The sequence below is a fragment of the Gobius niger genome, assembly GCF_951799975.1.
Source record: "Gobius niger genome assembly, chromosome: 16".
Classification (NCBI taxonomy): Eukaryota; Metazoa; Chordata; class Actinopteri; order Gobiiformes; family Gobiidae; genus Gobius; species Gobius niger.
Window position 1 is genome coordinate 12206955 of NC_136867.1, and position 26214 is coordinate 12233168.

Consider the following 26214-nt stretch of genomic DNA (forward strand, 5'->3'; position numbering starts at 1 on the left):
AGTTTTATTGAAAAATGCCTCTTCTGTTTCTGAAATAAATAAGAAAATAAGGCTGTGTGGAATTCACAAAATGTGCAGTCGAAACATGAGAACAGCTATTGGATAGTGTCGCAAACCAAATTGTACTGCACTGTTAAAAAAAAAACAAAAAAAAGAAAACAAAACACAACAATTACATATGGACTTGGAAATCCTCAGTAAATATACACATGCAAGCCCATCTTTGGTAACAGAAGCTACATGAACAAGTGTTATGGCTGACCATGGAACACATTCGGAAAATGTAAAAAAAAAAAAAAACAGTCTTTGGTGGATGGAATATTTGAAAATGTCCATAAACATACATTCTGTACTATTAGCATACTTTGTGCTGGTTTAGTGCAGTACATGACGACGATGAATGAACAGTTGCTTTTATATTACAAGCTGACACATATATGAACACATTGGCACACAGGTTGCAGATTTGTATGTAACTTTCTCATGTCAAAAAAATATATATATGTTCAATATAGCCAGGGGTATCAAACCCGTAAGTACTAGATTGTTTCTTCAACCCTTTTATTTTTACACATTTCCCTTTGAGAACTTGGACCAACAAAAAAAGAGCTACGACGCTAGGCTCTTTGCGTTACCCCGGTGTAGCGATCTCTTTCTCCTTTGTGAGTAATCAGACGAATCTATTGTCTCAAATTCAGCGGCGGGCTCCACAGGTAAAGGCACTACGTCAGGCGCCGACTGGAAGCGGGTAGCTAAAACAAATTTGGGCCAAATCAAACAAAATCTGTATCTACAAGTTTTCATATGCACAAATTAAATTATATTGCACTATGGAACTCCCACAAAATGTCCCCCATATGTAAAAGCATTTCCACATTTCTTTGGTTCTTACAAAAGGCTGAGCTGTGTTGACATTAAAAACAATACATACTAAAAAGTAAGGCTACAAAGAACAAATTGTAAACCAAAAATAGTACTGACATGGCCAACAGACTTAATAAGGTACATGCTGGATCAGAGCTGATGTAAGTTATGCCGCTGGTGAGTAAGCGAAAGGTTAAGAGGCGGAAAGCTTCAAAATACAAACGCTAACTTGATGTTTTAGTGTAATTCCTGGATCATACATCATTTACAAGGCACACATTAGTTATTTACACATATCACCGTAACATCAACACTGTTTTCTTAATGAAATCCTCTCTGTTAGTTGAACATGCTCCTTCCTTTCGCAGAAATGTTTTGTCTCTGTCTTGCTTTCCTCCATGTTTGTAGTTCAAGATGCAAACAGGCCTGCAGGTTGTCACTACTCGCATCTGAGAGATGGTGTTAGTCAGTCTGCTCCGTTGTTAAATCGCTTTTTGCCTTTTTTTTTTTTTTTAAAGTGTCAGTATGTCCATGGTGAGTATGCCCTCTTTTAGAATCTGGGCAAACATCTCAGAAACAGGACTTCAAATAGAAAGCGTCACAGGCGACTTAAGGTTTACTATGCCATACCTGGAAATAGGTCAAAGAAGGGTGAGTATTTCTGTTGAACAATGTTATGAGCATTTAATGCTATCATACACCAATAGATTGTTTTGCATGCTGGATCTAAAATGTCTCAAATGTATGGAGAAATGAGAATATGAATTTTCGTTTAGATGATAATTCCAATTTTCTGGGACAGTGTATTCCATAACTCCATACATTTTAAGTAGTGAGTTGGCGAGCATACATTTAGTCTTGTTTCATATGAGTAGCACCATGCCAGGCCTAAACAGTGGTCAGTATGTACCTGTGTATCCTTGCCCATTGTAAGGAATGCCAACACATTGAGAGGAGTCGCAGTATCCAGAGGGTCCGGGTGGGCCCCTCACTCCAGGCGTTCCCTGACGACCTGGAGGACCACGAGCCCCGGAAGAACCAGGAGAACCTGGGGATCCTGTCCTGGACTCGCCTGGTGGACCTGTGAGAGGGGAAAGTGACCAAGATCAGCCAGGCATTTTTTGGGAAAATTGTGGGGTAATACTCCAAGGCACGGCAATTCCACTTCTTCAGTGGCACAATTAAAAAGCTTAACAAAAAAGATATGGTCTGGTGTTGTGGAGTTACCCCCTGGCCCCGTCCGTCTAGACCTTAAAAATTCAGGATGGAATTTTCCCCCACTCTCCCTCTACTCGCGGTGATTTAAGTGGGCCCATGTGTTGTCAATGAAGCCACCAATGAAAGCTCATTGTGCAGCAATTTGATTCTCACACACACAATGGTGAGTCACCAGAGGACTTCCTCCCACTGGCCTTTCTCACTTCATTCACAGAAACAGAACAGTCACTGTTTGGTCGAGTGGGCGAGACAATGACACAAGATTCAAGCCATCGATGAAAATGCATTTTCCTCTGGGAAAGGAGTTTTATGATGTGGTGAGAGATTTACAGAAAACAACATGAATTTCATCATGAATCAAACAATTGTCTCAAATGATTATGGTATTCGCTAAAGGCATCAGCTCTACTGTGTTCTTCGTGTTGGTGGATCATTTTGTCATTCGAGAGGACAGCACTATTGTTACTGTCACAACAGCAGGAGGCCTGCCGCAGCTGCAGAGCAGGGATCAGCCCAAAATAACAAGCCGTTGTACTCAAGTTGGCTTGGTTTGGACTCTAATAGTGTTGCGAAAATAAAATATATCCCTTTTTTACCTGGTGGCCCATTGGCGCCTCTTTGTCCTCTGATGCCAGTTCCTGGAGGCCCTCTCTCTCCTTTCTCTCCTGCCATACCTATATTAGAAAACACAGTGAGCTTAGGAGTTCAGGAGTGTTGTCAGTCACTAAAGCTGTACCTCTTTCGCCTTGGTTTCCAGGTAAACCTGGAGTTCCTGGGAAACCAGGTCGTCCTGGCTGTCCTGCCTCTCCTCTGTTTCCCGGCTCTCCTGGAGGGCCAGCTGGACCTGGTGGTCCTGAAGTGCGACTGTTGTATCCAGATGGAATCTGGTTGATCAAGTGGTCAATACGGCTCATCTGACCTAAAGAAATAGTACATACAATTAGAAACTGGAAAAGCACTGGATTGCTTTGTGTTGAGAAAGAAACAGTACTCACTGTTGACGAGCTGTTCACAGACTTGTCTGGCAATTGATCGCATCATGTTTTGAGATGCAAAGTCACCCTAGAAAACATGAAGATAGTTAACAACTGATAACAGAACTGTGAAGCTGTGCATAGATGAGTGTACATACCCTCTCTCCTTTCTCTCCTTTAATGCCAGCAGCACCCTATAATTAAGAATTAATGACAGCGTAAATTAAAACAGACAGGCTTCTGGGTCATTTCTTAAATATATGTCCTTACTGGGCTTCCTGTATCTCCTGGTTTTCCAGGTTTTCCAGTAATTCCAGGTACACCAGGGTTTCCAGGGTTTCCCTAAAAAATAACCAGTGTTGTTTAACTTGATTTACTTCACACACATGCACTAATCATAATTACAAGATCTCTCTTCTCGTTCTTGTTAAGAGTTGTGTAACAGGCTTGAAGAAAGGATTCACGCTTTGACATCTGTAGTGCATGTGGCAAAATAAGCCAAGAACACCAAAGGGGCTGGAAACGCACATTCAGACCCAAAGCTACAGGGATGGAACATAAACACACACAGCCACTGGTAATGGCTGCTGGAGAGGCAGGATGCTATGGTGCAAGTCAGTTCTATACTGGCATCAGCTTTCTTGGCAAGATGGATACATTAAGTAGATTCATACGTCCCAAAACCGCAGAAGGAAAATTAGAAACACAACCATTTCTCCTGAGCGGAGGGCTATAGACACTGATTTACTTTACTGACTTCCAGCAGAGAAACAGCACTAATTACTGTAGATGTGTCAGGAAATAAAGCCCGAAGCCACGGATATTTATTTGGCTGTGTAATAAAAGAACAAGATAAACACACACTCACCATGGGCCCTGATGGACCTCGGGGGCCAGACTGTCCCTCCTTTCCTGGTGGGCCCTATGGAGAAACAACATACAATCACAAATGGCTTACAACACACAGGGGACGCTGCTCATGCTATACATCACTGTCGTGGCTCAAAATTGCTTTCTGTCTTGAGTTTGTCATTTTACCTGACAAGAACTTGTAATTATTCTGCCTGACGCAAGTGAGAACTTTCGGTGAGAGTGTTAAAAATGACATTAGTAGCAGGCATAGAGCTAAGTGCGTGACCGGAGGGCAAACAAGAGCTTAAGTAAGTGTTAGGTTGATGTGCAGTTTTGAATAAAGCCTGTAAATTACTTAGGCCGGGAGGTAAAACTCACCCGTGCGCCGCTCGGCCCAACTGGGCCCAGAGGACCGCGTGGCCCTGGAGAACCCTGCAAAATAACAAACACTTCATCAAATGCCAATAGTGACACAATGTTAATCCAAGTCCTTAAAACGTGGTGTTAAATAAGAAACTAAGGTTACTTCAACTTCCTCTGGCCCCTACTGTGAGTGCATTGTATAACTACTACTACTACTACTACAACAACTATGCAGGCATGGGACAGGCAAGAGGTTGACTTTTAGGAGTGAATAAATAAATAAGTGAATATATAAGTGTTCAGCCAGACCCTGTATTGACAGCCCACTAATGCCCTCTAAGGCGTGATGAAGAGTAAAATCATTGTTTATCTGATTATAGCCATTGGACCACAGGAGGCTGTGCATGATAGCTATTACATCAAGTTGTTTAACAGATGTAAAGTCTTTCAAGTTTCAAAATGAGTTCAGATACAAAGGATGGACATTTTCCAGTCTACACATCCTCTTTGGTAACACGAATCCAGGCTTTGTAATAATTTCACTAAGGCTGGCTTTCTACTGTTTGTCAATCAGTGGCTGATGGTAGAGAGGGGCTCTCGGGGGATGGCAGGAGAAGCCTCCCACTTTGAATGTGGTTTCACTCTAATCATGTGGAGTGGATTCAGGCTCCAGTAGCACTGCTCTCCATGGACAGTCTGCTGCTTCCTGTTCATAAACCACAGAAACGAGAGGAAAATGTTCTTACTTGTAGACCAGGCATCCCTGGCGCTCCCGGATCTCCCTTTGGTCCTTGACGTCCCTGTAGGATTAGAAGGGAAAAGTCTGCCTTCAGAATCATTTTAGTGTTTGATTGTGATTGATTTTATTGTTTTGACAAGAACATCTGCAGGTAAGAAAATGCTTGAATTGCTTGGCCTGAGATGTTTTGACTATAGTTGTAAATACCTTCCACTAGATCTGTACCCAAAAATACTTTAGCCATAAGTTTTCTATAAACTGTGAATTCATATCAAGACACCAGTCTTAAGCTGTATCTGTCTCTCGCACATGTAGTGACTTTTTACTTACTACTTACTTACTTACTGCCCGGTTCACCATCGGCATGTAGGACTGCAACATTCAGTTACTATTTCTAACAGTGTAAAACAAACAAGTCAGACTCACCGGTTCACCTGGTAGAGACAGTCCGTTTGGCCCCTGTGGACCCGGTGGTCCCATTGTGCCTGGAAGTCCTGCTTCACCTCGTGGACCCATCGAACCCTGCCCCGTTTACAGACACAAATTATAGTCATGAATGAAGTCATGAATCATGAATCCCTGCAGACAGACTTAATCCAAACGGATGCAAAGAACAGTAACAAGTAGGTCTATAAAGTCCTTGACAAAAGGCCGATTTGAATCAAGTTGTTTTGTCTTTATCTCATAGTTAAAGCTTATATTGCAGGCCAACATTTCCACACTCATCTAGATTTGATACCACATAATGATGCATTATGTGGTATCACAATGAAAGTGATATGAGTTTGAACTTACAGCAGGACCTGAGTCTCCTCTGTCTCCTCGTGGTCCCTTAGTACCTGGACTTCCCTAGATGTGTAAAGAAAGTTGAGTGTAAGTAAACTGTTGGGAGTGGATTCCAGAGCATTAAAACCAAAGCCATATAAAACCCTCTGTGGCACAGCGGGGTTACCAAGCCTCAGGCTTCACTGTTGTTTTCCCTACAAACATACTGTATATCTGTTGACACTTTCCCTGAACCAGCACTACTTTCATCCTTAGCTGGAAAATATTTAAGTAATTACACCTCTATGTTGATTGGTAGAAAATTATATATCATTAATATCAGTGGCTGGCACAGGGAGACTGACTAGAGTGAGGTGAAGACAGATAAATGGGCATAATTGTAGAGTATATGGCTGTTTTACCGATGGTCCAGGAGGCCCTTGCGGGCCAATACTGTCTTGTGTGCATGTGCAGGAGTGGGGCAGAGATGGACATTTGGCCTCGTCTCTCTGAAACACAGAAGTGCATGTTAATTAAAAACAAATACAAAATGTCAGACATATAAATCTAGGGAATCTTCTTTATAGTCAATTGATGCTTTACTGTTATTATTGCAACTGCTGAAATCTAATTTGCTATTTCTGATATTTTGCTATTTCTAGTTGGCTCATATCCAAGCATCCAATAGAGAGTTGACCGGTCTTTCTTCTCAGCAATTTCCTCAGGGAGTGACCACAATAACATGGCTTCTTGTCGGGCTTCGCAAATTGATTTGACATTTGCTTTTATGGCCTTCCATATGTGACCTCCATTTATTTGGCAGCACAAGCAACACTTATCTCCCTAATCCTAATAACCAAAACATGCTAATTAGAAACAAAAGTGAAAATATTAGCAAAAATAAACTATCATGGTCTAAATTAAATCTTAAATGGAATCTTACTGTGGCTGGCAGGTCGCAGCATTTGTCTCGGCTGATCCAACTCAGGCTGCAGACAATGTCAAACATCTGGAGCTGGAACTGTGAGACAAGTAGAAGTGAGGAAAAACATTACATAAAGCACTTTGGAATAAAAGAGCTATTGTCCCAAAACAGACAACAATGAGCGCTCAGATGTGCCTATAAAGATACAAAAGTCACAGAGAACTTGTAAAACTTAATCGTGCATCTCAACACAAGAGAATTGGGCTATTTACCACTCAGAGATGATCTTTCAGAATGTGCTATTCCCAGAACTTTAACAGCTTATTTTCACTCACTGTTGCTGACTGCCTCTTTCCTCCTCCAGACTTGACCATCTTGCCAAGCACTTCATAGCCTTCCAGAGTGATGTTGTTGGCCTCTTTGATGGGCTTCTCTGCCACCTCTTGGCAGTCCACATTCATCTTGACTTTCTCTGGAGAAACGCTGATGTGGAGCTAAACAGAAAAGACATAAAAAGACAAAGTACTTCTAAGTATTTTTATTTTTTTGTCACTCACCTAAACTAGATTTTTGAGTCTGAGTCCATGTATGGGCACTTTCTGTGCAAAAGAACCAGCGCTTAATCAGAAGTTTATGGACACTTCTACTTTACATTTCAACACAATCTCTTTAAAAACATGTCTCTGTTTTTTTTAATTGTTATGTGGATGCCAAAAATTACAGACGATAGTGTTTATTAAGAAGGACACTGTTTGACAATTGTATACTTGTGTACTTGTCCGTAGTTTAGTCTATGTCCACTTGTGTTTAATCACACGGATATTATCCCAGTGTGGTAAGAGATTTGGCATTCATCAACTTTCTGATGTCTCTAAAGATGAATGAACTTTAAAGAAAGTAAACAGACACCAAAAAGCTTGCATTGGCACAGAGCTGTGGTGAGTGATTGAGTAAGGCCAAATGACAAAGTGCCAGATTTGATGGTTTCCTGTCCAAGGCGCCTCATTCACATCTTGAAATGATATCATTTGCGGTGTGCCATCAAAAGTGCTACACTTTCCATACTTTTCCTTCACAGTTGCAAATTTTCCCTTGCTCAACCATCAGAAAGCTTTCTTTATGTTAGAAAAAAGCCAGCTACCATTCTCCGTACAAAGCCATACCAACCACAGAGTGGGCCTAGGTCTTGGCAACCAATCACAAAATTACAGTTGACTTCCTTGGCAACAGAGCAAAGTGGTGGTGGGCTGTGGGGAGTGGGTGTCATTTATCCCAGGATGATGGCATGGATATATTACCTCAATTATTTACCAAAATAACATTTCTAGGTTAGCCGATAATAAGCATGTTTGTACATTACCAAACACAATACTTAAGTCACTGGAAAAAAGGGGTTTAGTAAAAACAGTTGGACTCGTTGACCTGGAAAGATGTTGCAGATCTACTGAGGCGATATTCATCAAAGTTTACAACATATCAGATCAATACTGCTCCCATGTGTCAACACAGGACATCAAAGGCTATTAGGTCAAAATATGTTCGATGTGTGACTCTCCCTTGATTCAGTGGCAGTTTAATCAACTAATGTAACTGGACAAGGCAAAGGTAAAGGTCATGGAATTAATCACATTACAGATTCAAATGAAGAAAAGGAATAAAGACAAAGCCAATGAGACCGTACTGTTGCAAAGAAGCACACGTTGGGCCAATAAGTCCCTAATTATACATGTTTAGAGACCTCTAATCACCTTCCTGTCTCACTAAAGGAGCAGTCTGCATCTGCTGCCACAACTCCCTCAACCACAAACTTCAAATGGGGCACTTGGGCTCGGAGCAGGATTTCAGATTACAACAAAGTATTTCGTGTGGGATGTGTACAGTACATTGCAACCTGAACACAATGATGCCTGCTGACTCTCGTGGAAAATCCTCCCCATGACTTAACAGGAAGGGTCCCCCGATGGTAACTCACCCTTGGAGTGTGGGAGGCAGCTACATCTGTCAAAGCCATTTCTGACCACTTTCGCACATGTTCAGTACCGGTCACTGTCTCCCAGCAGGGGAGGCATAGTAAGATTCAGCGCTTTGTATGCAAACGTACTGAAGAACGCCCTGTTATCCCTAGTCATCATCTTATTACCATGTACCTATTACCCTATAACCAAGTAAAGTGCAGCCCAAATATTCTTTATCCCCTGTAGCAACAAGTAACACAAGGCTTTTTTTATGACAAGCCCTGGAAATGCGCGTTCAAATGATGTACAAGCCATGGACTTAATGTTGGTCTACCACGGACATAAAAACACACACCACCACTTGGCAGGGACACTTACTCAGCGGTCCTGTAAATAAGCAGCTAGGTGGACCACTGCAGCCTCACCAGTTCATACAACGGCAACTTCTAACAACCGCAAGCCGAGCCACTCACGGCACATTCTGACTCCTGTCTGCACAAAGGCGCTTCGCACACACATAAATCAGGCCACTGTCCAACGGGAACAACGGTGATGTCATTCTAATCCATCGCTCTTGCCCCCTCCCCCCCCCCCCACGGACCCATTCATTCCTACTGTTACCCTGCAATTAGCTGCGGAGATGCTAAACGGTCCAATTCTGGGGGCTGTTACAGTAAGCTCGGAAGCGTTCGCCAATAGTCAGTAATACTAGCATCAGAAACTAGGCTCAAAAGTGAGGATGTGGTCAGATGTAGTGAAAGAAAGGTTGGCCATGTTGATCACCTTAAAGGCCCTTTTTACTTTCCCAACGCATTTCTATTCTTGACAGGGATAACTTTATGAGCATGTTTCACCACTTTCAGGGAGCAACAGACGACACATCAGACACCGTGGTTCAAATTACAAAGTCACTTCAGGCCACCACTATAATGTAATATAGCTCATTGTTCGCCTGCAGATACTGTGCTAGGCATCGGTGGAGCGCACCAAAACATGGCTTGCGTTTGCTGCTGCTTTGAGTTTGATGTCTCATTCAAACACTCCAGCAGACTTCAAGTGTTTTTGCTTGCCTTGGCCTGCAAAATGTAAAATGCACTCGGTAAACCACAAAAGAAAAACAAAACAATACCGAGGCATTAAGTGAGACAATGTCATCGCAATGAGCGGCAGTTTGAGGTTTGCGTGAAGAACATCTCGTGGTTTTAAATGAGGGAGAGATAGATGTGCTGTAAGTTAATTAGAGCGCAATTACCAGATCTACAAATCAAATATCTTAATTGTCTTTCCAATCTCAGTTCATCCATGCTTCTGACGGCACAATGAGTGCTCCTCATTAGATATTTCAGGGCATTTTGGCGCCTGAGCCTGGTTTACTGTAAAATTGTTTAGACTGACATCAGGTTACTCCAATTTATGAGTCTAATGCGTTGTGGATGTCTTGAAACAAAACAAAAAAACATTTACTCCTGTGCCTCTCAAAGCATATCTTGGGAACAGTGAGCAATACTGAATCAAGATCTCTCGGATTACAAAATACAATTCAATAAAATGTCCTGACTAGCAAAATCCTCTTTGGAATGTGCCTAACAACCACCAGGTGATGTTGACGCTCAGATGTGGCCAGGCCTTCATGGATAACATTTGGCACATTATGCTGCGGCCATTGGATTTTCCATTAATGTCTCTTTGAACAATTTTAAGCTTTAAAATTATATTTCATGCGTCGACTGTCCATGGTCTGTCAAGGATCGCATTTAAAAGTGGTTTGAGGAAGAAAAATAATCATTGAGGTCCAACAGAAAAGGGATTTGGAATTGGAAACATCGTATAGGGACGGCAAAGCCTCAATAATGCATGCAATCTGAGAACATATGGATGACCACAAAACCCCATGCAGGACATCTACAACGCACGTAAATTTTAAGCATGCGATGTTTACCTTGTGGAAACTGCCGTGGAAAACCCTCTTGACTTGGTCCTCATTGAAAACGGCTTTCTGGATTTCTCCTCGGGTGTCCTTGTTGTAGAACGTGATTGTTTTGCTTGAAGCTGAAAGCAGACGAGACTTTGATGAATCCCTGACATTATGGTACAGCGTGGTGGCACGCAAAGGCACGGGCGGACACTATGGAGAGCACATGTTTCAAGAAAGGCGGAGGGATAATGAGGGCTCGGAAGGATTAGGTTCATGACTGTAATTGGTGACATGCTTTAGGCACGTGTGTTGCCCGTTTTTCAAAGAGACTGCAAGTGTAAGTAGCTTTGAAATACATTTTTAAGAATCATGGTAGCAATTGCATGCATGGATGTTTTGGAGGATTTGATATAGACCGTATTTCATCTACATTTCTAAATCTATTTTGCAATGTCAAGGAAACTCAGGTAACTTGCTTCAAAAGGGAGCAGGCTACACTCGCTCACAGTCTACAGGTGCGCCATGTGTTTACTGACAGCTTCCTCTCTGCAGACACTTACGGTTGACAGTCAGGCCGACCTCCGGATTGTTGTTCTTGTCGGAAATCTGCCAGATGTCAAACGGCTCGGATCCGGTGTCGGGGAGCAGCCGGAAGAGCAGGACGATGGTGTACGCTGGGGGAAGACCGTCCGGATGGATCTCCCTGTTGGACAGAGAACATACGCACGTCTGCTTTGAAATCCCATCCAGCAGGTCACAGGCATCAATGCAAAACACAGCCCCCGCAACCACCCTTCAGCTTCTAGCACGGCCTTACCGAATCTGAAAATGTTGGCATCATTTCCATTTAGCCTTGAAAAGATTGCTCGCATATTGAAAGAATTTGATGTATTCCTTTGCCCCATTAGCTGTAGTTTGAAGTGGGTCCATTTGCGCACATAAAAGAAAAGCTGCATAAACGAAGCATGCATCATTTTAAAATATTGGGAAAGACATTTGGATAACTCCCGCTCAACACTCCTTAAGTTGGCCCAAACTGATATGGACTTACTAAAATCGATTTGTTGGTTATGGGATTTTCATTTGGCTGTAAATTCATTTCCCTCCATCACCTCGTAATCCACACTTGCTGCAGCAACAAATGGAAAGGTGGGCTCGTTTCCAAGGCGCAACAAGGAAACACCATTGAGGACTCTATTAAACACTATTATGACTAACAACTGAGGGCTGAGAGGGATTACAGCGCGCAGGAGATAGGGGCCAATAGGCTGGGAATATCCACATAACAATGCTCACACACCCCATATTTGACACACAAAAACACCATTTAGTAACTTACTTGGTGGGCTGGTTTAGGAAGGAATCTTTGTGAAGTCGGTAGGCGATGTAGCTGTTGAAGGACCCGGTCTCCATGGAAACGCCATTCATTCCGGCGAAAGTACGGTCTGTGATGTTGAAAGCCTCCAGCATCCTGAAGCCTGAAAGGAGATCAAAACAGACGTGGAGTTGTGAGCGCAGACAAGCGGAAGTGCTGGAAAAACACACATACAATTGTAGAGCGGGTGGTACAATGCCAAGCAGATTTAGCGAGGATTTGTAAGTGTTCTGTTTGAAGACAATGATGTGTGCTTACCAGGTGTGGTGAAGCCGTTGATGTAAATCAGAGGGCAAGCTGAAACAGGAGAGGACATTTTAGAGCTTTAGGAAACTGATGAGAAAAGTGATTAAACTGTATACTAGCATCAGGAATATACTGTATTCGTGATATAATGATTTTAATAACTGGGGTCTTACTGGAAGTGGCTGTTTCACAAATAAAGGTGATGAGGTTATCCTGGATCTTGGCAAAAGCATCATAGTCGTCCACCACAAAGACATGTCTTTCACTTGGTTTGCTGCCAATGAGCCTCAACTCAGATATGTCCACATCGGCCACACCCACCACAAACACGCTGTAGCCTGGAAGGTGAAAACACATAGACACATGTTCTAAGACTAGTTCAACATTAGCACTATTAAGAACTAAATTTCCGATATAAAGCTCCAATTCCCAGTTCAAATGACATTTGTATGAAAATGAGTAGGAGACCCACACATACCAGAATGCTGCAGTTTCTCTGCGCTCTTCTTGACATCGTCCTGAGATCTTCCATCTGTGACCACCACCAGAACCTTGGGAACATTCCTCCTCATGCCACTGTCTGAAGTGAAGACCTTCTCATAGACGTGTTTCAGAGAGACACCTGAAGGGAAGAGGAAAATGTGTTTTTATAAAATCATATCAATTATAGAAATACATTTTTGTTTATACAAACAGTTGATTTACCAGTTTTGGTGTTTCCTCCTCTGTAGCGCACATTCTGCAAAGCTGACAGCACTATGCCCTTATCGTGATAGGTGTTAAGTTTGAACTCGGTCTTAGCGTCATCGCTGTATTGCACAAATGAAACCTGTTGATAAAAAGGCAAAAGACATGTTAAAACTTCACCTTTCAATTATAAACTAAAAAGTAATTTGCAATCCACAGTGACAGACCTGCATGCCTTTAGGACTGATCTCTTCAAATGCTCCTGTCATGCTTGTGACAAACTGGATCACTTTGGCAAAGCTTTCATCTCCAATACTCCAAGAACCATCAATCAGGAACACAAGGTCGGCCTTCGCACCCTTGCAGACTACAGAATAATGAAGCGTAAGAATGTATTCTACTGTATAATCATGGTGAAATGGGTACTTTGGTCCTTTGAACAATTCCTTACCATCCAGAGCTGGTGGGACAGTAGCAGGGGCAGGAGGGGTAGGGGGTTCTGTGGGCACCTCAGTTGGCTTTACCACTGAAAATATGCAAAAATATCTCAAGTTCAACAACTGGTTAAAAGGAGAACAAGCTCCTAATAAACCACTGTCATCTTACGTGTCCTCTCCTTCACACTGACTCCCGGGCCCTCCAGGTTGGGGGTCTGGGTGTAAACAGTGGCGTTGTACAGAGTGTCAGGAGTGAGTCCATCGAAACAGTGGGTGCTTTCTGAGCCTCTGACGGTGATTTCCTGGGCACCGCCTTTGGAAGCTAAACACAGACGGGAATAATTAAAATGTAGATATTATACCATTTTGCTTGCAATAAAAAAAACTAGCAAACTTACTGTCAAATGGATCAACTTTAAGCCTGTATGAAGTAGCAGCTCGGTGAGGAGCCCAACGGAGGCAGAAAGAATCGTAGCCAACATTGTAGGTAGTCAAGTCTGTTACATTCAGGTACACTAAAAAAACAAACAAGGTTGAATGATTTTTCATCTTCTTATGAACATAAACATTTAAACAATCACTTCACGCATCTGCTTACATGTTGTGCCCTGTCCATCAAGAGGTGCACTCACTCCTGTGCTGTACTGCGCCAGCACTTGGAGGTCATAGGTGGTTCCAGGGTTGAGATTGTGCAGTTGGTGGGTTGTCACATCCCCAACAAACACCTCCTGGGTCTCAGTAGAACCTGAAAGTTGAATCATCCATTTCATGATTTCCATTTGGTCAAACGTATTAAGTTCAGATAAAACCGTATTTTTACCCTCAGGCTTGTAGATGATCTTGTATCCCGTCACTCTGGAGGGGGCCGGGTCCCAGGACACCCTAAAGCGTGTGTACCACTCGTCAGAAACGCGCAGGTTCCTCGGGCCCAGCATGCCCACTGTGGATAAAGACACAGCTGTATAAGTTCCTGACTGGGAGCAGCGGATAGCGTTACTTCCAGCGTGAGCCAAATGTGAGCTGTCAGCACTGTATTTATAGCATTAAAACGCATTACTGTTAATGGCTTCTGAATTAAGAGTGGAATGATGAATTCAACCACATCAGAGCGAACAGAAACCCTAAAATTAAGCTAGCTCCCGGAGTGGAAAGGTATTACGCATGATATGAAAGGCAATATTAGGCAAGACCCCGTCAAGCGCTGCAAGTATACAATCCTCCTTACTGGACGATAGCCAGATTGTAATTCTCTGGCAGACGTAAAAGCCGCTTTCTGGCACTGGGAAGAGTCAGGAATGGAACTTCTTCCATTTTTGCAAAAACAGTTCAGGACCTTAATCAATGGGCTAGTTTATTTAAATAATCTGCAGTGGATTATGGGGAGGTATGCGTCTGTCAGCATGCTTAGTGAAATGTCAGGTTTTCAAGACAAAAGACTGTTTTGACTGAATCATACTGTATATGTACCTGTGCGTCCCTCTCCCTCCAGCTCTCCTCCTGGGCCGTCAGCGTAGATCGCAGTCACTTTAATGTCATAAGGGGTGTCTGGGTCAAGGTTTTGGAGCACCACATTGTTTCTGTTTCCTGGCACTGTCGTCTACACAACAGTTACGAGAGATTACAAAACAAGTCAAGGTAAACCTGAAATATAGGACGATTATTTTAATTTGATAGGAGGGGCTTACAAATTCCTCAATGGGATCTCCTGTCTTCTGTGCGTAGGTGATGCGGTACTGCATAACAGGACCTGCAGCATGCTCCCAGGACACAGACAGAGTGCTGGTGGTGGGGTCGTACACTTGGAGGTTTCTGGGACCACTTCGGGGAACTTTGGAAGAAAAAGATTATATAAAAGTGATTATATTCTGTGCAGAAAAGCGCTTAAAACAATTAATCCTTTGATGTAGTCATTCTCCTCCAACATGTAAATGGACTAGATCGACAAGAGCAGTGGTTCTCAAACGTAACGTACCACAAGCGGGACTACTTGGGCTTTTTCAGGTGGTACTAAGGAGAGCTAAAACATCCAGGGAGGTTTAAGAACTACTGCTTTGACTGGAAGCTTACATTTTAATCAGAAGGCTGTCTCATAGATATATAGGCAGACCATGTGCATTCTAACGTTTAAGTTCAATTCAGCCGACACAAGCATGTTTTTGGACATCAACCACAAAATCTATGCTGCCATTGAGTTTTGCTTACGTGTCTTTCCAGCATCACTGACAGCAGGTCCTTCTCCGTCCGCATAGAGGGCCACCACTCCTACGTTGTAGTCTGTGTCTGGGACCAGCTGCTGGAGCATGGTAGTGGTGGTGGTGCCTGGTACTACAACCTACAACAGACACACAGTTCACTAATGGCAGCTGCTTATTATGATGTTTACCGCCTCATTTCTACTTAACAACCCCATGTTGTAGAATGTGTGAGTTCTGACAACTGGAACAGCTGAACAAGCCTTGCTCACAATAAAGACAGCTGATAACATTGAGACCTCGCACTCTAAGAAGCCTAATTAGTTGGTTTAGGAACAAGGCAAACTGCTTCAATAGCCATGACCTGGCCATAACCCTTACTGGAGTGTGACTAGTGTAGTGGTATACAAAGGAAGGAAAACTGTTTGTGTGAAGAAGAATAAACAAATTTAGCAGTTCCAAAGAAAGGCTCTACTACAGTGACATTTGTTTCACCCATTTAACACTTTCAAGATCACACTGCTACTGCTAATACAACTATCCTACAACACACACAAAAAATCACCCTGAAGAACATACTGCAGAAGCAAATGATGATGGGTGTGTCTTTTTAAGGTCAAATATTTGGACTTACAGATTCAGTTGGCCTGGCACCGTTCACAGGCGTGTAGACCACCCGGTACTGCTGGACTGGTCCTGTGGCTGCCTCCCAGCGCACATTCAGAGTGTTGGTGGTAGGGTTGAAAACCTGGATGTTCCTGACTGGGCCTCTTGCCACTAAGAGAAACACACAAAAAAGCATTACAAGATAGTAGATAATTTATGGTATACTTCATTCCTGTTCAAATAAACTAGTAAATACATAAATTAGTAGTTCCCAACAGGAATGTTGTCCTCTGCATTTGACCCACTCTTCAGTGCCGCTGGGCCAACACTATCTCCAAATTGTTTTAGTCAGGACTTCCAAGTGGGGGAATTTAACCTATGGGGCCTGATCTTGTGCATCAAAACGGAGACGATAGCGTGACATTTTGCGCTCAGTAGGAGCGCACTTTGTGATCTTGCCACTCCAGACTTGGCTCATTTAAGTGGGTTGAGACACACACATTTTCCTCCAACCAGATCGACTCCGCGTCCAGGAGAGTGGTTGTGTGGGAGTGGGGGGTGAACATGTGCTTTTGTTTTGCTTCACGTTCACGCCAAGCGCGGGCCGATCCGCGCCACAGCGGACGCTGTAGCTCTTTTTCTCTGGAGACGTGAACATGGTTTAGCTCACGATGGGGTAAATAAAGTTTTTAGTTTGACCTGTGAGAGCCTAAGGCTTAAGAAAGAACGCAAGACAGCGCAATGTAAACGAGGAAGTGAATGTCAGCCGTGTTTCCATCAGTGCAGTCACCTCCTCTTGTGACGCCCCCTCACAGGTGGCGGAGGCGAATGGCACATATAGCGCCGCCACTCGGAAAATAATTCGCCAAGAGCCTGCGCCGCCCCGTGCGCCGCCACAAGATCTGGCCCATTGTGTTTTGGGTAGGTTGATGTGGGAAGTCGGAGTACCTAGAGTAAGGCCTAAGACGCATGAAATGTGAACATGAAAATTGTGAGGCGAGGGTGACTCAAAGTCGTCATGCATCCCCTCATTGTAAAGTCTAGAGTCTAGACAGTTTGCAGAAGATGCCACTAGCGACTAATGAGAATGTTTTAGTAACAAAAGTGCCCAGCATGAAGCGCAAACCAGTTTAAGACGGCTTTAACAATACAACCTACAGGACACTTCCCCTCCGCTCCATAAAGGTTCATGGAAGTATGGGGTACTTCTCAAAAGCAGATGTTTAGACGCTTTGTGCTGCCACTTCTTATAACCTTGTAACTACTGGGAACATCACAATAGAAACAACCTGGATTCTGCCCTTTTAAAAGTCAAGGTCGGCCAAACGCTCTGAGCAAACTGCACTAATGGCAAGACATACACACGACTTGAATTGTTAATAAATTTGTTACATAAGAAATGATGACTTCCAAAGGGAAACCAGCAACAACCGTGAATGTGACCTTGGAGTAAGTTGAGAACCATTAAACACATAATGCACTCTATTCATTTCGAAGCCCCCTTGTGCACCCTGCTTCTTTTTCCTCAAAGGAAAGCCAATTACTCAACATATTCCCTCCACCCCGTTGCCCCCTCCCTCCCTCCCCATCATTATCCTAACCACCGGCCTTCATTCCAGCCTATAAATGGACAATATTACAGTAAAGACAGAGAAGACACCATTATAGCGTTGCAAAGCTGATGAAATTCCTTCCTACACAATCACCCCACAAAATGCTGATTCATTCCTCGCAGTGGCTAGTGGTTTACATTGGTGGAGGAAGATGGAAAATCCGAGCTTGACATGCTAATACAAAGGTCAAGCGAAGAGAAATGCTTGAGCTCACTTTTTTGTATTACACTTTCGTATGTGTAATAATGTCAGTGTGAACCCGGTGAGAAACTGTTCTGCAAATGGGAATACAGTGGGATTTGATAGGTCTCACTGGTCATAAAAGTTGTAAAAATCGGCTTTAGCTGGTTGTCGCAGTAAATGGTGGCATAAAGTAAAAGAAGGGCCACAGAGTGCACTCTGGATGGACAAGAATTACCCTCTGAAAACAAGTATGCTTTACATAGGTAAAAAAAAAAACTTGGAGACAAGAACCTCCAAAAGCATAGAAGCACATTTAAAATTTGCTTACATGTTTTGCCATTCTCAGACATGCGTTGGCCCTCTCCCGCTGAGTAGATAGGAACAACAGTTGCTTTGTAGACTGTATCTTGCTGGAGGTTCTTCAGGACTGTGCTGTAAGTGCTGCCTGACACCTGGACCTAGAGACGCAGGAATGTTGAGATATACCACTGTAGCTTTCAGTTCAACAAGGGTTCATTTTGAAATGAGTAATTTTGCAAACCATTTCTTCTTCTCCTCCGGCTTCTGGGACATAGTAGACTCGATACTGGCGCACTGGACCCTCGGCTGCCTCCCACAGGACATTCAGGGTGCTGGTGGTGGGATCTGTGACACGTAGGTTCCTCACTCCACCCAAAGGTTCTAAAATAGGACAGTGAGATTGTAGCATTCAATATGGCAGATATTGCTACAACATCTGCACATGAGTAGCACTTACTTGTCTTGCCCAGGCCGTTGAGCTCTCCACTGACTCCTCTGGCATAGACCGCCACCACGCTGATGGAGTACTCAGTGTCAGGGGTGAGCTTGGGAAGCAGCACAGTCGTCTTCTTTCCTCCAACCTGGGTCTAGTGAAAAAGGATATGAAAATAAAGTTACCATGCCGATTAGAGTGATACAAAATGTTTTCCAATTCTTGGAGTGCTTATGAAAATAGTATGTCAGATGAGAAGCTTCTGAGCTGTCAACATCGTATCTGAGTGCTGTTTTGAGGGGCTTTGGACAAACTGTCTATGCACTGGCCAAAGTAAACTTGCTCTTTGATGGCTGAAGCAGTTGGATTTCTTGTCATAACACTCATAGCAGGTGATGGATTTACTACAATGCTTTTGGCCTAAGCAAAGAATGGGGCATAATTCAAAGAAGCTTGTGAGAGAGAATGGATAACCATTCACAAGCTTGAGTGCCGACATCCGCTTATCATCTAAAGTTTCATCACTCACTGCCTTTTTACTGTGTTCTGGCCAATATAATAGCAAAAAGCAATACTTGTACACAACATGTGTACTAGCAATAAAAGACAGATTTGTCTAAATAACAGTATCTTGATACATTGTAATATGATTGGCAATGTTGTATAAGGTTGGGGTTTTGACAAACATACTATAAAAAAATAGTTCAGCAAGGGAAATTTATAACTATAGCTATGTGACCACAAAAGCCCAAAGAAACAACCACGGAACAAAAGACATGTCCTTAAAAAGCCTATTGTAATTTGACAATTGTTGCTTTAAAAACTTTAATAATAGCCAATGGTTGCACTGCATTCGCCAAGTCACGTCTGTGTTGCCTCCTAAAGACAATCTGCTCTGTAATATATGACACAGCACTCTCTCATTATATGAGGACACACTGACCCAGCGGCAGAATTCCACGTTGAGGAAAAATTCTTCAAAATCACAAGTCTGCTCTGTCACTGTCACAAGCCAACATTATCTTAAAAGTCTATTTGGCAGATCTCAAAAAAGTGATTACTCTTCTGCTGTCAGTGGTGCTGTTTGTGAAGTTATTTTTAAGCAATGGCCAAAAAATCAGATAATAATGAAAACCATTTCCAACATTTAGTGTGTTTTTTTTCTTTTTTTTTACCTTTATTTGACCAGTAGAGCTACACTGAGATTTCAAAATGTTAAACCCAGAATAAGGCTAAATGCACTACCAGAAGTGGAAGAAAACTATTAGACACAAAGAGACTGCTTTTAATAGTAGTGTTGTATAAACACCAGCTGACGCTATAACTAAACAGCAACAGGCTCAAAATGAATTGTTAGTTGCAGAACAAAGCCTAAAATCAATATCAGCTTAACAAAGTTGTTTTGGTATATTGTGTTAATTGGACTCACTGTCTGGCTCCTGCCGCCAGCTGTGGGGACAAAGGTGATCTTGTAGTTCTGGACGCGGCCGGGGGCGGGGTTCCACCTGGCGTTTAGAGTGGTCGTCGTCTCATTAAACACGACCAAGTTTGTTGGAGGAGCGTTTGGAGCTGTAAATGTACAAGGACATAGACAGCCAACTTAAAATCCACACTTTGACGTGATATGGTCATGAACAAAGCAGTTCTTAGTGATGGTATTTCCACTTTAAAGAGAGCGTCTTTGATAAATGTAATGTTTTAGACAAAGATGCTAATCACATTTGACATTAACACTAGTCATGAAGTCAGATTTCTAATTTGGGTATTGGCTAAAGCACTTTTACTCTACTCGCACTTTGGCCAGCTGAATTTTAAGTGCTTATATTTTAAATTATTTCTTCTGATCCCATGGTATGTTATTTTTCCCTTTGAGATGTGAAAATATATGTTTCAGGGGACTCTTGGGCCCTGACTGTATTTTGCCTGCACACTAGATCACTAGAGGGTAAAAATAAAAATAAATTTGCCTGCATTTATTGCGCAAGATAGAGGTGAAATTAGGCCCGTGAGCAAAACGTTAACATCAAGCCTAGATGCTAATGTTACAGAACTGGATTTATCGAGGACGGCAACTTTAAAGTGGTAGTAGAAAAGATAAATCTTCATTTGATCTTTTCTAACATGGATGGATGATGAATGAATGATTAGATGATGGAATGAAAAATGCATCCAACATTGCAATGGAGATGATGGATGGATGACGGATGGAGGGATGAGCAGATGACATAACTAGCTTTTACACTGTGGATTCATTTGCTCATATTGCAAACATGCATGAATGAATTCCAACTTCAGCCATTTAAGTTGGCAAAACATATTCACAAATAGCTTTGCAATAAATGACAAGGACGATGACAAAGACAAACAAGCTGTGTCGACAGGGACACAGAGCCACCACAGTGGCTGGGTTCATGATGAGATGATGATTGTCCAACGCATTACTGGTGTCAAGGCAAAACAATAAAACATGCGTCCATTTCCTTAAAAAAAAGTTCATCTTGCTTTAACCACATATACTCACTGCTCGGAACAGCTCCTTTCTTCACTACAAGGCAAAAATAGAAATATATAATACATATAATTTCAACACAAAATGACAACAATTATTGGGAGAACAATTATTGGGCCAACTCTTAGTAAAGGTCCTACGAAGAAATTCTAGCAAATTAACCAAAGCCTGTTGTTAAAGTCAAGTGAAGAGGATTCTTACATGTTCTCTCAGTGCCCAGCAGGTCCTCGCTCTCGGACTCGTCAGGATAGATGGCAGTAACGGACACGTCATACGGAGTGTCTGGCTCCAGGTTCTCCAGAAGATGAGTGGTTTGATCATTGTTCAGAATGTCCTGCCATCAATCAGAAATGGTATTTAAAACCCACAATTTAATGGAGCATTACTGAGGAAATCAGAATTCTTTACTCACATATTGGAAGTTGTTTTCCCCCTTCTTTGTCCATCCAATACGATACAAAGCTACATCTGGAGCTCCGTGCTCCCAGTGCGCTTTGAAGCTGGTCTGAGTGACTTCTGAGAAACGCAGGTTCTTTGGTGCAGGGACAGGTTCTTTGGATTCAAAGAAATTAAATGTGTTATCAACAACAACAAAAACAGCAATCAATGTTTTACTTTATGTACTGTTTTGACTCTCACCTGTAATTCCCGATCCTAACATTGGTGGACTTGCCCCCTCATCATAAATTGGGGTAACAGCCAATGCATACTCTGTCTGAGACATCAGGTTATCTAGCACTTTGCTAGTAACACTTCCATCCACTTCAAGCTGAAAAACAGAAAAGCAATGTTTACAACAACAGCTTCAGGAAACTGGTGAAAGGGAAATTACTTGTTAAAAGCATTCCGTTTTACGAGTCAAATTGAAACAATTATTTAAAGGCAATAAATTGAAGCAATAAATGTATATCAAAAGCACATGGATGTTGTTGCTCAGAGGCATGTCATGGATTCTAAAGATCTTTGAGCACATCCTCTCCACACATTTTAAATATTAGCTGTAGTACAATTGCTGGCAAAGAAAGAACTCGGAACAACTCCTTATACAACAAGAGGATGTAGAACCTAATCCAGATGGCCAGGAAGAGTCACAATAGTTCATATTAGTATCGACATAAGATGAGTGACACAGAGTAAAAGGTCAGACTTACTTCTTTAGGGTCTCCATCCTCAGGAGTGTAGGTGATGGTGTATCTGCGGACCGCACCAGGAGCAGCGTCCCAAATCAGCCTCATGGTGCTGTGGGTGACGTCCCGCACTTTCAGCTCACCAGCTGGAGGCAGAGGCACTAACGGGGAAAAGAACACCATTACAAAGATACTATACATGTGCATGCTGATAAATTATTGTAGAATATGTGCAGGCATCATTATATCTATGACGGGATTTTGCATATATTGTACGTACAGGTGACTCCCTGCTTGGTTAGGGGCTCGCTGGCTGCCTCCCCGTGCAAAGCGAACAGGGACAGGGTATAGGCTGTGTTGGGCAGTAACCTCTGCAGCTGGACATCCGTTTTATCGCCTCCAACTCTCAGCTACAATGAGGCCATGGGAGAGACGAGAGTGACATTTAGTGACATTTGGATGAATAATATTACAATTTCTCCAAACATCTGCTAAACTCAGCTTTGACCCTCATGGATTTGACACCTCATGAACAAATGATGACATTCCCTTGACGGAGTGAGCTCAGAGCTGCTAACCCACTCCTTTGTGACCATCAGTATGTCCCACTTATTTCCCTGTTGCCTCCTCTAGTGAATAATGAGCCCAACACTAGCGCCGTTGTCGATTGTTTCTGCTTGACACATCTGGGTTTCATCAGCTGCTGTCACAACTCTGAATTATCTTCTCACTTCTGGTGTTAAGCGCCGTTTGCCTGTGACCAGCAGAGGAAAGCTCTTACCTCCAGCTCTGTGGTGGGCCGCGTCGCGTTGATGGCACTGTAAAGCAGCATGTACCCAGTGGCTCCCTCGGCCGCCTCCCATCGAACACGCATGGTGGTGGTCTGCTCGTCATAAATGTCCATGTTCCTCACAGCAGTCAGCGGCACTGAAAAGCAAATACACTTGTCGTAATTGTAAAACTTGTTAAGGCTTGAGTTTGTATTTGATGCAGGGTTAATGTTAGGAATGGGGCTATATTTAAACAGATTGTAAAATTTAAACAATTGTTAAAAAGAAGAAGCTGTTTCAAGACATGTCCCTTCTTTCGGAAACAAAATAAAAGTGTAAACTTGGAACAAGGTTTGGATTTGTTAACTGTTGTTGATACATAGGTAGTGGCAATGTGATTTAGCTACAAAATGCTGGCTTTAGGGAGTCCCGAAAGGCAAACCGAAGCACATTAACTTTTGCAGCCACATTTTTGAAAACATTTAAATCTACCTGAAAGCTGGAATTGTAAATAAAAAGACCCAGACTAGACAGAGTCATTTGATGTGACTAAATATTAGTCATAGCTCAAATGGAAACATCCGCACCAAAGTACGATTAAATAACTGCTAAGTACATTTTGTGTGTTTACATAGTTTATTTCAAAGCGGTCCATTATTCAGCTGTTGGTTTACATTCTCGCAGCCAGTTTTTCACCATTCATGCAACTGTTTACTGGTGACTCGTCTAAAAGCAAATAATTTACAGCGTCATGAAAGGCCGAGTGAGACAGGGGCTTACATGTGGTTTCAGTTCCTTTCAGGGGCTCGCTGCTGTCCTCTCCCACAATGGCATAGACATTCACCAGGTACTGTGTCAAAGGGTTAAGGCCCTGGAGAACTGTAGTGGTCTCTGTGCCGTCCACGAACACCTACAAAACACAGCACACACAGTAAGTATTGTGAGTAAAGATTCATGTGAAGCAGTTAGGCAGTAGTGGACATATTTACAACACACTTCATCAGGGCTCAGGATTGTGATGTCTGAACTGGTAAGTGTTTCTGGGAAAAGGGAGGCATAACTATAACCAATGGGGATCATTTCCATAAACCCATTAGGACACTAGTGTGTTAAAGCAGTACTAAGTAACTCATGTCCCGAGAGGCCATAAGTGCCACTGCATGTGTCATAGCATGTTGCGTTTTTTTACTGATTAACTGTCCATGAGAGTATATACTACGCTGACAAAAAAGACAAAGGGAGATCAAATATAATAACTTTTTCACTCAAACATGGCTGTAAATACTGTTTAAGTGGCGCTAGCCCACAGCTTTGCCCGTGAGCCTGTTAGCTTCTTCTTCGTGATTCTATTAGTGTGTATTGCACCTCCGGGCCGGAGGCAGGAATGTTGGATTGTTGCAATTGTGGTTTTCTGGACAGAGACACCGGGAGAGATGAAAGACCCCCCAATCATCCCATTAACACTTGTATTACCCCCAGAGGAACTGGAAATGATTTATTAAGGTAAACAAGTTACTTAGTTCTTCTTTAAATGTAATTACCAGTAGTGATCTGGCAGCTAACAAAGTTGTTCCCCGGCTCTTTTCTCTACTTTTTTATAACGCTTGTAGCTGATGTTAGTCTATGCACAATGTTTCCCCACAAAATGACAGATTTCTACAGTAATGTTCAATTGATAACATAAGATCCAGAACTCTTATATATAATATAGTGTGAATAGGTGTACGTGGAGGCTGGATGTTTCAGGGAAGAGCAATGCGAGATTCATCACAACAAAGTCCTCTGCAAGCAACAAAACAATCTTTTCTGAAATACCTTCTTAACACAGTAAAACCTGCTAAAGCTGTAGTTTTGAGCCCTGTTCTTTACTTGCATTAGCCTTCAGATCAAATATCAGTCTTCTCATTGATGTTGATGCTTCGGGGCATGTTTAAATGTGCACTTAATTTTGTATTTTTCATAATAAATCGCGAATCAAATCACAATAATTGTCAGGAAAATCATAATTAGATATTTTTGCCAAATCGTGCAGGTCTATTGGGGAAAACATGCATGTCTGGGGTTGTCTTAAGTCAAGGATTAAATCGGATTTCCATTTATCGGAAATGTAGCATGGCCTCCAATTCCACAGGCATCAGCCACAACAAAATCAGAAATTGGTTTACTATTAAAGAAAACATCTGTAGTCTAAAGCAAACATTTATTCAGACACAAACGCCAAAAACTGCAATCTGCCTCCAGTTTATTAGAAGCCAAAAGAGCTATCAGAATAGAATTAATTCTCTACTTTCTAATCCCCTAGTGAGAGCTGAATGTTTTTGTTTCCCTGCCCCGGAGTCAGTTTGTGATGTAATTAGACACCCATAGAGCAAGAGGCCAACGTAAACAACTGGCTGGAAATAGACTTTAGTTGGGAGTTTCCCACTGGACTCCAAATCAGTCAGGATCAATTTAGGCTCTGATCTACTGCAGAAAATAGGATGCTGTTGCGTGTTGTGACGTGGTGTACCTCTTGTGGGCGTCCGGACACAGTCATGTACTCCACGCGGTACTTCTCCACTGGGCCTTCAGGACCAGTCCAGGAGGCACGGAACGACCGGTGGGTCACCTCAGAGGTCACCAGGTTAGTGGGGGAGTCAGGTGCACCTCCTTTTACAGGGGAGAAATTAATGAAATGGTAAACCTTAAGGCTCAACAGAAATATATGATTTAGGTAGAAACGCTTTTTTAAATGTCCAATACATCCTCTGATGATGTCAGCACTCAAATTGCCTAATCTAATTTTTTTGCTTTATTGAAACTGCCTTCACTCTCATTTGCTCCGCAGGACGATGAATCCAGGTGTGTAAATTCAGAAGTTAGGGCTGAATTACTTTGAGTTGTTATCCATACAAATACATTAATAGACTTTTTAAACAGTGAAACACTGTTAACACCGATGTTAAAATGTTGAAAGGTACCTGGCCCCTTGACACTGTTACAGAGGTTTTCTGTCAGGCCGTCCACAATGTCCAACAGGAAGGAGAAGTCAGCCACGTTGTACATGTGAATATCATCTGGGTCGGTAGCAATGGACCTCAGCTCGTTTTCATCAGCGTTCTTCACACCTTTAACATCAATCAATCATTTTTAGTAGTTAAATTGAAAAGGAAAGTAAAATAGTAAG

General features: G+C 42.5%; 1 protein-coding gene across 1 annotated transcript in view; it reads right to left on the bottom strand.

The window, feature by feature from the left end:
* Positions 1-842: 842 nt before the first annotated feature.
* col12a1a (collagen, type XII, alpha 1a) overlaps positions 843-26214 on the bottom strand; it is a 42504-nt gene continuing 17132 nt past the window's right edge. The window contains exons 21-66 of the mRNA XM_079573989.1: positions 26009-26155; positions 25558-25697; positions 23829-23958; positions 23060-23205; positions 22559-22688; positions 22303-22439; positions 21791-21920; positions 21564-21703; positions 21353-21485; positions 21164-21187; positions 20072-20211; positions 18667-18796; positions 18451-18590; positions 18238-18367; positions 16142-16284; positions 15518-15647; positions 15001-15143; positions 14783-14912; positions 14136-14255; positions 13914-14060; positions 13714-13830; positions 13485-13637; positions 13330-13404; positions 13106-13245; positions 12897-13020; positions 12670-12813; positions 12365-12529; positions 12204-12242; positions 11910-12048; positions 11131-11273; positions 10595-10704; positions 7036-7194; positions 6719-6796; positions 6198-6284; positions 5806-5859; positions 5437-5532; positions 5018-5071; positions 4287-4340; positions 3925-3978; positions 3327-3398; positions 3215-3250; positions 3078-3144; positions 2819-3001; positions 2679-2756; positions 1775-1945; positions 843-1494 (exon numbers count right to left, since the gene is read on the bottom strand). Coding sequence (XP_079430115.1) covers positions 1484-1494; positions 1775-1945; positions 2679-2756; positions 2819-3001; positions 3078-3144; positions 3215-3250; positions 3327-3398; positions 3925-3978; positions 4287-4340; positions 5018-5071; positions 5437-5532; positions 5806-5859; positions 6198-6284; positions 6719-6796; positions 7036-7194; positions 10595-10704; positions 11131-11273; positions 11910-12048; positions 12204-12242; positions 12365-12529; positions 12670-12813; positions 12897-13020; positions 13106-13245; positions 13330-13404; positions 13485-13637; positions 13714-13830; positions 13914-14060; positions 14136-14255; positions 14783-14912; positions 15001-15143; positions 15518-15647; positions 16142-16284; positions 18238-18367; positions 18451-18590; positions 18667-18796; positions 20072-20211; positions 21164-21187; positions 21353-21485; positions 21564-21703; positions 21791-21920; positions 22303-22439; positions 22559-22688; positions 23060-23205; positions 23829-23958; positions 25558-25697; positions 26009-26155 — 5213 coding nt within the window. The 3' untranslated portion in view covers positions 843-1483. The remainder of the gene's footprint in view (positions 1495-1774; positions 1946-2678; positions 2757-2818; positions 3002-3077; positions 3145-3214; positions 3251-3326; positions 3399-3924; positions 3979-4286; positions 4341-5017; positions 5072-5436; positions 5533-5805; positions 5860-6197; positions 6285-6718; positions 6797-7035; positions 7195-10594; positions 10705-11130; positions 11274-11909; positions 12049-12203; positions 12243-12364; positions 12530-12669; positions 12814-12896; positions 13021-13105; positions 13246-13329; positions 13405-13484; positions 13638-13713; positions 13831-13913; positions 14061-14135; positions 14256-14782; positions 14913-15000; positions 15144-15517; positions 15648-16141; positions 16285-18237; positions 18368-18450; positions 18591-18666; positions 18797-20071; positions 20212-21163; positions 21188-21352; positions 21486-21563; positions 21704-21790; positions 21921-22302; positions 22440-22558; positions 22689-23059; positions 23206-23828; positions 23959-25557; positions 25698-26008; positions 26156-26214) is intronic.